Raw genomic sequence first — 15,818 nt, forward strand, 5'->3', positions numbered from 1 at the left:
CGTAGCTTTTTGTAAGTGGTTTGCTTTAGACTTACGATGACAGATTTTGGGCTACGGGAATCTGAGAATGTGGTGCCCCGTAGAGTGTACCAGACTATTGGACAGATTGAAAGAGAGGACATCTTTAATAATCGAGGAATGACTTACCCCCTATCCTTTATAAAGGAGTAGTAATGGCCGGCGTTGGCTTGCCCGCTGTGAACAACCACACCCACCAATTGGTAGAGATCATCGGTAGAACTCTGGGAGGAGACATTTCTCTGATAGTTCATAGGACTGGGTGGATCATCAGACTGCTGCTGCTGCTCTCTACGTGCCATACCCTTGGATGTGAACGGCTCCATGTCCAACACCCATGGAAACTGATGTAATAGAGAATGAGAAGCATTTCACATATTGTGATACCTACACAGTATTCTTCACCCACTAAAGGAACTCTTCCAAACCTCATCACACTGAAATGTTTGTCACTATGATCGTCATTACTTTTTAATATTGAACATCAACATCGTAAAACATCAAAATAACTACACAGACACACACCACCCTTGCCATCACCCAAAATCAATAGATTCCAACCCTACAATCATTATCATCATCTATATTATCATCTACGTCAATACAATTAAATTTATTAAAAGCTTCAGCATTATCTCTATCATCATGATCACTATGATCATCATTGACATCATTATCATAATTATCATGTTTATCATCATGATCAGAACCACCACTAGTACTATCAACATTCTTCTTCACTATCATTATAATCACCAATCAATATCATCATTATCATCATTATAATCATCACCGTCATCAAATCATCATCATCACCAATATCATCATCCTCATCATCATCATCCTCATCATACTCCTCCTCATCATCATCACAATCATCATCATTATCATCAAATCATCATCATCACCAATATCATCATCATAATCACCACCATCCTCCTCATCATCATCATTATCATCTCACCTTGAAGTAGTCATCAAACTTGAGAGCTCTCCCGGCCTCCCAGTCATATCCAAACCTCTTGAGCTGGATTACAAGTACAGGTGGCAGTGTCTTTATGCACGTCCTCTTTATAGTATTCCTCTGTAATACATTGATAACCACAAGAATCGGCTTTTATAGTCAGACTCATTGAATACAATAATGTTAAAAGGCATAATAAAATGGGGGTAATCTAAAAATTATCTAAAACAGGGTGGTTCATCATAAAGCTGTTCATAAAGTAGGACTTAATGCTCCACCAGAACATGTTCTTAGGTGCCAATTTGTGACATTCAGTGCTACATGTACATACATGTAAGGACATACAATTTTGTGAAAAAAATGGCCACCGGTCGTGCATAAATTCATACTCAACTTATGACCAACTTTATGAACCCCCCCAGACTTCAGTCGTACAATCAATACATCCAATCCAAAATAAATCAAGGAATGTACAAGAACAAAGAACCAATAGGGAGCGGCTTACGTTAAGTGGTTGATGAAGAGTTTGGAAATGAAAGAAAAGAAATGAATTGATATTTTCAGTGAATATATTACACATGTTAAGAAGGATTAAACGATTACTGTCATCATTAAAAGATGATGACAGTATCAATATTTTCAGAATAAATACTAATGTTAAAAATAATAACAGATAAAATTGAAAGAGTTCCCATTCATTTGTACAGACGAAAGCTAAAATAAACTGAAATTAAACTGAAACCAAAAACAAAAATAGCTGAAAACAGCTAAAGATTTAAACTCTCCCCCCTATCATAATATTCATCATAATCATCATCAATGCTGTCATCATCAAGATTAGCATCATCACAATCATCATCATCACCACCATCATCACCACCACCACTCTCACCACAAGAATTACAATTATGATAGTAATAATAAACAAAACTTGCAATGGGCAAAGCACTAACACTTAAAAAAAATGTCTAAAAACTATGTGGATTGTTTACCTTTTCATTGCACTCTTCACATAGATAGGCATTCTCCCCTTCCAGCATCTCACCCCTGACAAACTGCTCTAAAGAATCATTAAGATTGTTGGATTTGACGGTCAGATTCAAAGCAAAGAATTCCTCTTCTCTCTCCTTCCTAAATGGATGAACAAATAAACATTTGAACAAGAGATAATCACAGAATTACAATTTAGTGTTGGGTATTTTCACATATCTCATAAGATTAGCAATCCATGAAAAATAGTGATATTTACTGACTACAGTTACAAGCTACTGAAATCCTTGCATCTGATTGGCACACTGCAAAATTGTGAAAATCACTATTTGTTTCTTAAAATACTCAACTGGAAGTACATTTAAAACTAGCCGTGGACACTAAGCAATTTCAAGTTTGGTGTTAGTGCTGGAGATGGTATTTGAAGCACAATTCAGATTCCCTTCCATAGCTTAATCCAAGTTTTAAAAATAGTCCAAAAAACATGTTATTGATAGCTCAATGCTACACCAATTGAGACTTGTCCCCAGTCTTATCGTTTACTTTGGTGCTGTGTTAATGTAAACATTGGCCCAATGCCGACAACGTTAGGTCAGTACCGAACTTGAAATTAACCATTTTGGCAGGAAACTTTTGGTTTCTCTGAAATCCAATAGGTTGAGTCTTCATAAGTCCAGATAAAATCAGTTTATAATAGAAAATTAGCAAAATATAAATTAGTAAATTAATTTGAGAGACTTCAAATTCAGAGGAGTATTACTTTTGTAACAAAAGTGTTACTTTTGAATGCAATGACATCACAATAATTGATAAATGACTGTAGAATCCTTAAGTGCATAAAACAAACCTGTGAGGGCAGTCTTGACAGATCATTTGATTGAGATACAGACCCTGAAACTTCTGTTTCATCACTTCTTTCTGACCAGATTGCTGCAAAAATAGAAGATGATAAAATCATACAAAACATACTATCAAATCTTATTAATTCAAATTTCTCAGATCCTCTAACATTGCAAAATCAGAGCAAAATATTATCAATATACAATCATGCACTTTATTACCTTTTGGGAAGTTATTAATGGTATCAGGGCCTTTTACAATCTATTATTAAAAAAAAAAGGAAATTATCTGAATTTCCAATAAAGAACATCCCTCCCCAAAAGAATAATAACAACAAATAAATAAAACAAGATCCTACTAATAAACACATCTTGTTGTTATTCAATATACAATTAGAGCTTTTGAAAGATCTTAGCACTGGATAGGGAAAGTCCCAAAGTCCCTTTATTCAAAAGGGGAAATCCCTAACTCACCTTGAGGTACTCATCCAGCTGATCAGTGAGTATGGTGAAGAAATCAAAGGCATCTTGCTGCTCCCTGATGTTGACCGGCTCCCCCCAGAACTTGAAGACCTTCCAAAACCTCTCTGGCTCGTAGTACTGTAGCTTGCTCTCTAGGAGATGACCAAAGACATTCTGCATCTGATAGAAGATACTGTCCTCTCCCTTCTCCTTCTCGGGTGTGTGGCCAGCTAGGATACCCTGAAATTTATATCATCGGACAGAATAAGGTAAGATGGTGTTGGTCGGGGTATGTAGTATCAACAAGTGGAATGCCTCTGGCCGTCTCACCTGCATCACGCGGTTCAATATAGCAGCAGTGCTCACTTTGAATACTACTCTAACTCGCACAAGATGTTCAGTGATACATGGTTACTCTTATGTCCACTTTTTATGAACTAGACCAATAAACTTACAGAGATATGATGGTTATTCACCAAAAAACCCCAACATGGCCAAAGTTCATTGACCTTACATGACCTTTGACCTTGATCATGTGACCTGAAACTCGGACAGGATGTTCAGTGATACTTGATTACTCTTATGTACAAGTTTCATGAATCAGATCCATAAACTTTTAAAGTTATGATGGTAATTCAACAGATACACCCAATTCGGCCAAAGTTCATTGACCTTTGACCTTGGTCATGTGACCTGAAACGCGCACAGGATGTTCAGTGATACTTGATTACTCTAATGTCCAAGTTTAATGAACTAGACCAATAAACTTTCAAAGTTATGATGGTAATTCAACAGATACCCCCGATTCGACCAAAGTTCATTGACCCTAAATGACCTTTGACCTTAATCATGAGACCTGAAACTTGCACAAAATTTTCAGTGATGCTTGATTACTATTATGTCCAAGTTTCATGAATCAGATCCATAAACTTTCAAAGTTAAGATGGGAATTCAACAGATATCCCCAATTCGGCCAAAGTTCATTGACCCTAAATGACCTTTGACCTTGGTCATGTGACGTGAAACTCATGCAGGATGTTCAGTGATACTTGATTTACCTTATGTCCAAGTTTCATGAACTAGGTCCATATATTTTCTAAGTTATGATGACATTTCAAAAACTTAACCTCAGGTTAAGATTTCGATGTTGATTCCTCCAACATGGTCTAAGTTCATTGACCCTAAATGACCTTTGACCTTGGTCATGTGACATGAAACTCTAATAGGATGTTCAGTAATACTTGATTAACCTTATGGCCAAGTTTTATTAACTAGGTCCATATACTTTCTAAGTTATGACATCATTTCAAAAACTTAACCTCAGGTTAAGATTTGATGTTGACGCCGCCGCCGTCGGAAAAGCGGCGCCTATAGTCTCACTTTGCTTCGCAGGTGAGACAAAAACAGTAAGATGCTTTCCATCCTAGAAAGAATTTGACCCATGCTATTCAGGAGTGCAGATGGCAGGGATATCCAGAAAATTGTATCAAGGGAAGATATGAGGGTTGGAAGATGTTCACGAAGGATCAGATAGATCTAGAGATGCTTTACATCTCTATGCCCTAGAAAGATCTATCAGCTTTCTCCTTCTCAGAAAAGTGTGGCAGTAAGGACATCATGAAAAATCTATTGCAGAAATAAGGCAGTCAGGCATAAAATATCAACAACAAAAAATTGAAGTTGATTTGAAAAATATGCTTGGCCGCAGTTAGATTTGCACACGATCCTCCAATTACAAGATTAAGAATCCCTACTCCAGGACAATAATCAAAACCAAAATCATGTATTATGACAATGCCATTCCTTCCTCAAAACATAGCCAATGCATCATGTATTGGAATCATTCTATAAGAGTCTTGGTGTAGTGGTTCTGACACACATCTCTTGATCTGAAGATTATGGTTCAATTCCTATCACAGGTATTGATATCTATAAGCAAAAAATACATCCATGTCAACCCTCTTTTTTTCTCTAAAAGATATTAAAAAAATTTAAGAAGTTTAGGGGTCACTAGAAATAACAATTTTACAATGACAACGATGTAAATAGATAGTCTACTAACCTCCCTGATGCCAGGAGTCATGTATAGTTGTTGAATGACAGAGTTCATGTAGCAGGTAGCACCTCCGTTCTTCAGACCAACATACTTAGTCATCCTACCTTCTACGGGTGGCAAGAACTACAAACAGAAAAGCAAAAATCAGAAAAATATAATGAATATGAAAATATGTTTGTTGCCACAAAGCAACAAAGCAGCTCCATTCTTCAGCCCAACATACTTGGTCATCCTACATGTACCTTCTACAGGGGATAAGAACTAAAAAGAGAAAAGCAAAAACAGACTAAGTACCATGTAGAGTATTTAATAGACCAAATGGGTTTAGCCCTAGCATTAGGCTATAAAGTAAACCAACTGTTTGTACAAAAATATTAATGAAATAGTCCCCCCCCCCCCATATAGAGAAAAATCCATTATAGTAAGCTTGAAAACTATGTCCCTCATTAACTTGACTTACCTCCCACTCTTTGGCAATGGAAGGGTCCAATTGATGATGCATATTGATAAGCTGTGATGCGATCCTCTGTAGATTGTACGGACAACCTTCGCATAGTACAACCAGTAACTCAAAAGCTGCTACACGCGACTCCTTACCAGATATCCTAAAAAAATAACAACAAAAAATACACACATTAATGAAAAACAGAAACAATTATTTTGTTATCCAGTTAAGAAAAGTCCTAATTCACACTAATATTTTACAGTCATTCTATTGAATGACTGTATCCTGATAGTACAAGAACAAATGTAAGATTTTAATTCAAGCAAATAGAGATAAAATAGAGATAACCCAGGATCAGCCCAAAGGATAGATAAGATTATTTCAAATCTCTGAAATTACAATATTGCAAATGATATGATAATAATTGAAGGTACATGTACCCAAAACATTGAACAAACAATACTAAATCATTGCATACAAAATATCATTATTCTTTTTAAAAATGAAAACAAGAATGAATTAAAATCAACCACTGAGGCAAGTGTGTGATCACAAGAGGAAATAATTTTACAATATTTTAATATAAAATTTTATGAAAATTAAGAAGTGGAAATGAATGCAAATTTCCTGACATGATATTTTTAGAAATCCTCACTGGATTCAAAATGAGTGAAGATATGCTGCAGCACCCCACAACAAGTCACCAGCCATAACAGCATAAATCAAAAACAACTTTTGAAACACCAACCAAAATATACTACTACAAAATAATTTCACCATCATTTGAAAATGATATAAAAATGACAAAGTGCTTGGCGATTAAATGATGACATGCCCATTAATATAGGGAATTATATGGAAAAATAGTCCTTTCCGTGTTTTCTTCATGCTAGTTGAAACTTAACTGTGATATAAATTTGTGGTGCAATTATGGACAACAAAATATATCAAAGATCGGTTCATTTGGAGATCTAAACATGAGTTGCACAACGATCGTCTTCATTTCTACAACAATGAGTTATGAGCCAGGCACAACATTTAGAAGCATATTATACAGTAAAAAAAATGTTTCAGCATTCGGCATTCCCATAAACTTGCTTAAAACATGGCTTACTTGTAGGTTAAACAAAATTTTAGAATAGTAGTACTTGACTATTCTAAGATTAGTTAAACAGAGTCCAAGTAATAATAAATAAAGTTGCTTTAGCGTTTTTTTTTTCTTCTCACATATTCATGAGCAATGAAGATATCACTGAAGAATAACAAGTTTGACCGTAACCTCCATCAGTGGAAATAATTTATTTGATAAAATGTTCAGCTTTTTAAAACCTCTGCTCACAAAAAAATACGAACTGATAAATGCTCTTCAATGGTGCTACTTTTCATTAAATCCCAGAATGAAACAAAATAATAACTATTCAGTATTTTTTTACAATATTCCCACAAATGAAAGAAATAAACATGAACCAATGAGAAGCAAGATAACGGTTTGAGAAAGAATTCACAAGTTTTACAGCTAGAGGAAATCAAAGGTAGCCATACACATGGAAAGAACAGTGCCACCATCTTAAACAATTTCCACCTTTTCCAGATAGAAAAAAAAATTGTGTGTTTAGTATTAGACCAAGCTGATAGTAGAACAAATTGATTCAATAATCTAACTGATTGTACACCAAGTGAATAAATACTGCCCCTAGGGTTAAGCTTGTGCTCAACAGACACCACTGAAACAATGAATTAGAGCGAAAAGTGCAATTTATAAGAGGTGAGGACTTACTTGTGTAAGTATGCACGCCTCAGACCGTCACTCAAGTCTGAGTGGGGGATACTGAGAAGATATAGGTAATTACACACATTAAGATCATGTGCAAACAATCAAGGATGTTACCTAGAATCCCCACAGAGAACAATTTTTCCGACAGTAGACTTGGCACGTGGGTCTCCAAAAGTATTGGAAAATATGCTGTTTGAAAATTTTGAAATTCTAGCCAAGTAATCATGTTGCCCATTTTCTATTCCCTAACATCTTTCAGTTAAGGAGGAGGAGGAGGATGATGATGATGATGATGACGATGATGATGATGATGGTGGTGATGATGGTGATGGTGATGATGAAGATGATGATGATATGACGACAACGATGATGATGGTGAAGATGGTGGTGATGATGATGTGGATGAAGAGGAGGAGGAATATAATGATGATGAAGATGATGGATGATAATGGTGATGAGGAGAGGAAGATGATAATGATTGCAATGAAGTCTCTTAGCATTCTGAATTGTACTATAAATATTACCAAACTAAACCTGAATGTGGGGTGAGGGGTTGAGATGAAGGACATAAATCCTAGACAAACCAACAAAGAAGTAATAGTTACATATCATGTATTTGCATTTTGAACAATAGTAAGAGGAGTTACTACACAAGATCAGAAAAGATTGCTATTAGGCCGGAGCTACACAACAATTAATGTTAGGAAACTACACATTTATCAAAGACAGTTTCATTCCAAATTAGTTTTCAAAATCTTTCAATCTCAGTCAAATTATTCAAAGTGACAAAGAACACAATATCTACACGTCATCTTCATCACAAATTCTTCTAAACTTCAACATACAATGCATATATGTAAACAATACAAAAGGTATAACAACTATATGCACCAGTAATGAAATATCTAAGACTTTAATAATGTCAAATGAACAAACATATCTATCTCATTTTATGCGATTAAAATGAAAGTTAGGATGGAATCTTACTTTGAATTGTAATCTCGTCTTGAGTCTCCCTTCTCACTGTGATCTCCTTGATGCATGACGAGACGCGATGCTGGGAAGAGATACTCATTCAACAAGCTGTTTAGTAGTCTTTCACCTGAACATATACAAAAAGAGAAAACAACTCGATGAATTTCAGGATAACAGTGTCGCTAAGGCGAGCACAATACGTGGAAAATGGAGTTATTGGTCAAGCAAGAAAAGTGGCTTTGACTGTCTGACCTCAAAATCGACAGAATTCATGGGATCTATGCTAGTGTCATACAAACAAAATTATATGAGACTAGGTAAAGTTAAACTGAAGTCATCACGTTTACAAGGACTGCAGAATGGTAAGATGAAAATCTTTTGACCTCAAAATTGATAGGCTTCCTGGGATTCGTGCTAGTATCATACACACCAAATTATACGAGCTAAGGTTAAGTTTAACAAGGAAAAGTTAACAGACGGATGGACACCGAGTGTGATACCATAATAAAACTCTGGTAAAAACTGAAAACTACGGTTAGTTTGATTTCTGCCATTGACTTTAACACAGGGCAAAAACTCAAGTAAAAACAACCTGAGTTTTCTCAGGTAAAAAGTTTTATGCAACGGGCCCCAGGATTATGCACGGTGCATAAAGTACATCAATGTATGCTTCTACAACCAATATTCACAAGACTAATTCTAATTCTATGAAATTTCTTTTCCTTCAACACCTTGTGTGCTCACAGAGCTACTCTTCTAACAAGCCAAAGGTATTAATCATTTTCAGCCCGGGCTATTTTGAAAATGCATGACCCGAGGGTGAGGGACTTTTTTGCCCACCCAACCCCCATCTCAGCCGTCGAACAAGCAAGCACAACAAATATTGGCATGCGAGTCACCTATGGAGTAATCTCCTAAACTGGATTATACCAAAATATCCAAATTTATTTTTAAGAAATCAATTATGCTAATCAATAGATGAAATCATTATTTCTAAATATCTTTAACTATAGCTCAAGGATTCTTATCAAATTAAATCAAATTACAGCAATATCCAAACAAAATTATTATGTATTTTGTTTTCTTAATTTTTCATGTATTTCTTTGCTTTTCAATTTAATGTTTTTCATTGTTTTTTCAATGAAAATCGTCGGCAACCAATTCAAAATCAAATCAATTGCTTTTTAATCAGTAAAAGTGAAAATAAAGATACATTAATGAATTTTGGCAACAGAGAATTTGTATTGGATTTGTACATGACATCACGTTGCAGAGCAATTTTGGGTCTGAATGCACTTACGAAATGTTGCATCACTTCAGAAGCATGTAGCCTGCGTTGCAAATTTGGCCTTAAAAAGTGCGCAAGATTTGAAGGAAAAAAGTCAGGAAACATCAAGGCGCGATCTTTTCCCATTACAGATTTATCATGAAAATTGTCAAGCTAGATTGGGTCAAAGGAGAAAATAAAATTGAATAAAAATATTTTTGCCAGTACACACAAAAATGAGACAAACTCAACAAATTTAGAAATAAAACTAGACAGGATAGAGGAGGAAGATGGTTGTTAAAAGATGCTCAATAGAGGACGAAGGCATTTTTTTCATAAAAAATTAACTTTCAATGATTCCCCTACTCAACAAAAAAAATGTTTTTTTCATAAAAGAAAACACATTTCATGGATACTCCCATCCACGCAGCACAATTGTATTCTGCTCACAACTGAAACTAAAAAGCATATCATAAAGCGGCTCATTAAATCTATGTAACATAGAAATTACTTTAATCTTTTTGTTTCCCATTCAGGATTGGGGCAATCTTTTTGTGAGCAACGTTTGCAGTTCAATGACATCAAAGAACCCTGATGCAGATCCAAAATCATAGTAGTCGTACCTATTTTCCTCTTGTCAACCCCTTCACAAGTGAGTAGCGTCCTGATCAGATGTAGGTGACCCGCTACAATGGTGTTGTCTGTACTGGATAGATTCATGTCTTCTGAGTCTCCCGGCTCAAAGTTATGTAACCAGTCGATCTCGTCACCCAACATTGATACAATGTTGACCTTCAAGAACTTCTGTTCATTCACTGTAAGGAGAGAAAAGCAGGATTAATAGAATTAGTAGACCAGAAAGTCTAAAGCTACTTGGAAAATATCAGGTGATCTAAATACAAGATCATCTAATACTGCTACGATTTTGCCTGTTCCATAACCCCTTGGTCTTAATATGATATGACATCCCCATGCACTTCAAGGGGACTTGGATATTATTATCCCGGCTTTAGCACCGCAGCCTTTTACAGTGCATAAGCCAGAGCTGCCAACCTAAACAAGAACATTTCAGTATTTTGTGAGGAAATTAGTATTTTCACAGGAATAAAATAGGACAACACATGAACTGAAACTTAAGAAATCAGTCATTTGCATGAAACCATCAGTATTCTTCTCTATTTTCAGTACTAAATACGGAAAATCAGTACTACTTGGCAGCTCTGATAAGCACTTCCAGGAACGAATCCTGCTAGGTCCGTTTACCTCATGAGGGTTGAGTACAGCAGAGTGGATTAAATTTCATGATGAAAGACAGTTACGTCAAGCTTTGGGGACTTTGAAGCCACAAGCCTCAGATTGAAATGCAGGAGTCAGAAACACTAGGCCACAATGTTTCCATTAATTCAGTCATTGGTGTGGTGCAATCACAAAATAATTTTTTTCAAAGATTAGAAGTAAAAAGCTTACCTCTCAACCCTTCTAGAAGACGGCATCTCAATTCAAAGTACTGTGCAGATTGGTTCAGAATTCTGTCAGAAAAAAAAAGTTTTATAACATAAACAAAAATATATCTAATAAAGTTAAATTACTTCATTTAAATCTTTTTTCTAATTCATTCACATGAATTCCTTTTTCCTCAGTTCTAATTTAATACCATTTACCTCACCTATGATATGGGAGGAATAATGTAGGCTCATATTCTGGGAAGCATTTCACGGTAAGACTTGTCGGAATCTTTATCTGACAAGTCTGTTTTATCTGAAATTTACAAAAGTAACAGTTCTTCTCAGCCAATCAAAATTAAGGAAAATTTTCAGATCTGACAAATTGTGGGACAAAAATATTCATGAAACACTTCCCTGAAGTCAAGTTTAACTACATGTAACGTCATTGTCTAACTTTAAGCTGAAATTATGGGAATATACCATATACCTTACCATTACAAACCATTCTTTGTTAGACCTTGCCACTGCTTGGCTCCTCTAACCGTAAAAGTGGAAGGCCAGAGATTCACCCTAGTCTGGATCAGAACCTGGAGCATAGAGTATCTTGGTTGCAGGATCCTACTGAAGATTATACTATACCATAACATACCATACTTTATTTTACCTTCCCTTTGAATAGCTCCTCTAACCAGTGAACTGGAGGTCCAGAGATTCATCCTAGCCTGAATCAGAACCTATCTTGGTTGCCGGATTCGACTGAAGATTATACCATACCGTCACATATCATACATTATTGTACATATATCATACCTTTGATTAGCTCCTCTAACCAGTGAACTGGAGGTCCAGAGAGGCACCCTAGCCTGGAGCAAGACCTGGAGCATGAAGTCCCTGGGGTGAAGGATCCGCACACTCTCGTTGCTGATACTGGTGGAGGTGAGGGTGTAGAACTGTTCTAGGGCCGCGCCCCTCACCTCAGGGTGTGGGGAAGACAGGAGGATGTCGATGATGAAGTCATTCACCCCAGGTAGATTGTAGAAGGCACCTAAGGGAAATTTGAGTTTAAAAATGTAAATGAACCTCTTGATGATTCAAGACCTTCAAAATTTCACTTGCTCCATTAAAATATATCCATGTTATGAAGTGAGTGAATTTGGAGCAACCACTTTGAAGCAATTTAGACTTGGACACCTCAATAAAACTTGGTGAAAAAATTATGTACAAGGTCATTATTAAATCCATGCCATGATCAAACGTTCTAGAAGCACTGCCAGGCAAAAGTTTATATTCATGCTTCTTCATGAAAACAGAAACTTCTCTTTATCAATGATATTTTCTCTCTGCAAATGCCTATTAAAATATCACATCTTTCTATATCATCTCTAATCTTTCAATCATCTACTAGCACTTACCTAAGTTATGTGTCCTAAGCTGCAGACATGCTACAAGGAGTTCTAGAGCTTCCCTTGCTATGTCAGCGTCCTTCCCGCTGACTGCCACAGTATTGAGACAGATCCCTGCGTGTAATGCCTGCGACTCGCTATCATGACTCGATGAACTATTTGTACTCCCTAAGAATAAGAACAGTCAAGACTAAAATAAAAATATTCTTTATATCAAAGTACATAACATAGCAAAAATATGATGAAATCTGCTTTAATGGCTGCCTGTCTATAAGACCTTATATTCAAATTTCCTTTAATAGTTTCCCCATTGAAGCATGTATTGGAGGAACCTGTTGATAAAGACTTACTGGTCAGAAGGCTCCTTTGTCCGCCATTGATAAACTTAATATGAATTTGTATTTCCACCTCACATTTATCTCCATCTTAGATTGAAATCTAACACATTCCTGAATGGAAATGGTGGAAGTTCTTACAAAAATGTACTTTAAATACTAGTACATTTTAACTATAGCTCCCATTACTCTAAGGATCCGTTTTCACCAGACTTCATAGTATGAATTACTAAAATTTAACTCGGTCATTGTGGCCCATTTAGAGTGCGTACATATTGGTCATAAACAATCGTAAGTCATTGATTACTTCATGTATTATCAATCAATCATAAGAATCAATGGCATGATTAATCTCTAAGATTTGTGTTAACCCATTGACTACTGGATTTTGAAGTGTCCATAGGTTTTATTCAGTGACCACCCGATTTCAGTAGGCAATGGGTTAAAGGGCCCGAGTAACGGGACACTCTTCAGTTGGACCCACCTGCACTGCTATGTCTACTCCTCCTACCGATTCCCATAGCAAAGCCTCCACCAGCCACCTCCTTGATAGGTTGACTACCACTGGCTAACCTCAGATGACCAGCAGCAGCCGCCCAAGTTACCCTCATAAGGCATGCTATCATTGATGTGAAGTCATTGGCATTCATTGTCTGAAAGAAATGAGGATCGAGGTAGTGACTGTGAATAATAATATAATGTCTTATTTACTAGGGGTAGCCAAATTAGCTCTAATTTAATTGTTCTCCCAGTGTGCTCTGCAATCATAAGATGATATCATTATCCTTCTCTGTTTGATATGTATAGAGACACACTAGAAGACATAGGATCCAAATTTTTAAAATCTTTGGTATGGCTCAGCCAGGATGCAAACCCACAAACTTGCAATCAAGAGGCGGGCGCTCTACCGATTGAGCCAACATGCAATATGAGATTTTAAGATTGTGATCAGCTTACATTCACAATCTAACCAGAGAAAACACAATCATTTTTTTTTATATTAGCTGATAGATCTTACATGAAATAATAGAATTTTCACAGAATGCCACCCAAATTACAAGATTTTACATGAATATCGGGGTCAGATGTACAATTTTTATGGAATTGTCCCAATTTTTAAATTTCTTTGAATCAACTGGCAGTGCCTCGCTCACCTGAATGACCGTTATTGCAACTGAGGTCCCCTCCCTGTTGGCAAGGTCACCACTGGCCTCTACACTGGACATCCTCTCCACCAGGCTCATCTTACGGGGTGAGCTACCATAGCTGGATGAGAAGACAGTAGAGGAATCCGCTCCAGAGGTCTCAAAGACACTGCTGTCATTTAGGGAGAGATCGCTCTCCTTCAGATCGGTGGTGGTTTGCCCACATAGTAGGAACCTGGAAGGCGATTTGAAGATGATAGATATGATGCTGGTTACGATATCACAACAACTCTAATGAGAATTAATGGAAGTGATCATCACCATCACTTTCTCTTTTTAACAATATTGGCAATATTCCAAATAAAATCATAATCATCACACACAATCATGACGATGGTCATCGTAATCAACATCTCTATCTTAATCGTTATCATAATTGTCAACACCATCAGTGTGACAATATTCTAAACATCGTCACCGTTGTCGCCATCGTCTTCTCATTGTCATCCTCGTCATCATCTTCACCACTATCATACTCATCATCAATGTCATAATCATCATCAACATCCTAATCATCACCATTACTACCATCCCCACCATCATCACCATTATCATCATCGTCACAATCATCACCATCATCACCATCACCACCATCATCATTATCACAATCATCACCATCATGACCATTATCATCATCATCACCATCACCACCATCATCTTCATCATCATCACCATCATCATCATCACCATCATTATCATCACTATCATCATCATCACAATCATTACAATCATCACCATCATCACCCTCATCATCATCATCATCATCATCAACATAATCATCATCACCACCAACATCATCATTATGATCATCACAATCCTTACAATCATCACCATCATCACCATCATCATCATCATCATCATCACCAACATGATCATCATCACCACCAACATCATCATCATTATGATAATCATCATCACAATCATTACAATCATCACCATCATCACCCATCCCCCATCAAAGCCCAAACCAACCTAGCCAGCTGGAGACATATAGAATAACACCCTCTCCTGGTATCATCATCGACGTCCTGTGGAATGGAATCTTTCTGCAAGGCATTGATGACTAGACTTAGGCCTCCTGCGTTGAGGAAGCTCTCTCTGAAGTTCTGGGCACTGGTCTGGGTACCAATGTCTTCCTGCATCGAAGGCATCAGCTTGCTGCTCAGAACCTGTGTTCAATCAGGTGACAGATCTCAATTATCATTGGCTAGTCGATGAAGTGTGGACAATATTCACAAGGAACATCAATAACATTATAGATTGTGAATACCTAATAATCGGCCCTATTGAGATAAGGATTGAGATTGGCCCTACTGTCAAATGGCCCAGTGAATTTTCATAAAGCTCTTCGTAAGTTCAGAGCAACTGTAAGAACGACTGGTGAACCTTTCTTAAGCACTAAATTATCACCAATGAACATTTAATGGTGAATACCATTTACAAGAAAAGATCACCAGTCGTTCTTAAAGTCACTCATAACTCACAAACAGCTCTATGAAACGGCCCCCAGGTTCACAACTGTTTGGTAACAGGCAAATTTACATTGATTTTAGTGGGGCTAAGTACATAATTCAGAAGAACACATCTTGGGCCCAATCGACTGATTCCCACCAAATTTGGGTCGTGGGTGTTTTCCATCA

At 36.7% G+C, this 15,818-nt stretch overlaps 1 protein-coding gene across 2 annotated transcripts in view; it reads right to left on the minus strand.

Moving 5' to 3' along the window:
- LOC121423632 (ubiquitin carboxyl-terminal hydrolase 24-like) overlaps positions 1–15,818 on the minus strand; it is a 50,743-nt gene that overhangs the window by 11,998 nt on the left and 22,927 nt on the right. The window contains exons 16-31 of one of the 2 annotated variants that reach the window (XM_041619038.1): positions 15,151–15,347; positions 14,128–14,353; positions 13,458–13,626; positions 12,648–12,806; positions 12,046–12,280; positions 11,258–11,319; positions 10,414–10,605; positions 8,536–8,650; positions 7,552–7,602; positions 5,790–5,934; positions 5,336–5,452; positions 3,286–3,513; positions 2,820–2,902; positions 1,975–2,113; positions 983–1,102; positions 148–362 (exon numbers count right to left, since the gene is read on the minus strand). In XM_041619038.1, coding sequence (XP_041474972.1) covers positions 148–362; positions 983–1,102; positions 1,975–2,113; positions 2,820–2,902; positions 3,286–3,513; positions 5,336–5,452; positions 5,790–5,934; positions 7,552–7,602; positions 8,536–8,650; positions 10,414–10,605; positions 11,258–11,319; positions 12,046–12,280; positions 12,648–12,806; positions 13,458–13,626; positions 14,128–14,353; positions 15,151–15,347 — 2,453 coding nt within the window. The remainder of the gene's footprint in view (positions 1–147; positions 363–982; positions 1,103–1,974; positions 2,114–2,819; positions 2,903–3,285; positions 3,514–5,335; positions 5,453–5,789; positions 5,935–7,551; positions 7,603–8,535; positions 8,651–10,413; positions 10,606–11,257; positions 11,320–12,045; positions 12,281–12,647; positions 12,807–13,457; positions 13,627–14,127; positions 14,354–15,150; positions 15,348–15,818) is intronic. The other variant, XM_041619039.1, reaches the window with a different exon arrangement.

This window comes from Lytechinus variegatus, chromosome 11 (genome assembly GCF_018143015.1).
Source record: "Lytechinus variegatus isolate NC3 chromosome 11, Lvar_3.0, whole genome shotgun sequence".
NCBI classification, from domain to species: Eukaryota; Metazoa; Echinodermata; class Echinoidea; order Temnopleuroida; family Toxopneustidae; genus Lytechinus; species Lytechinus variegatus.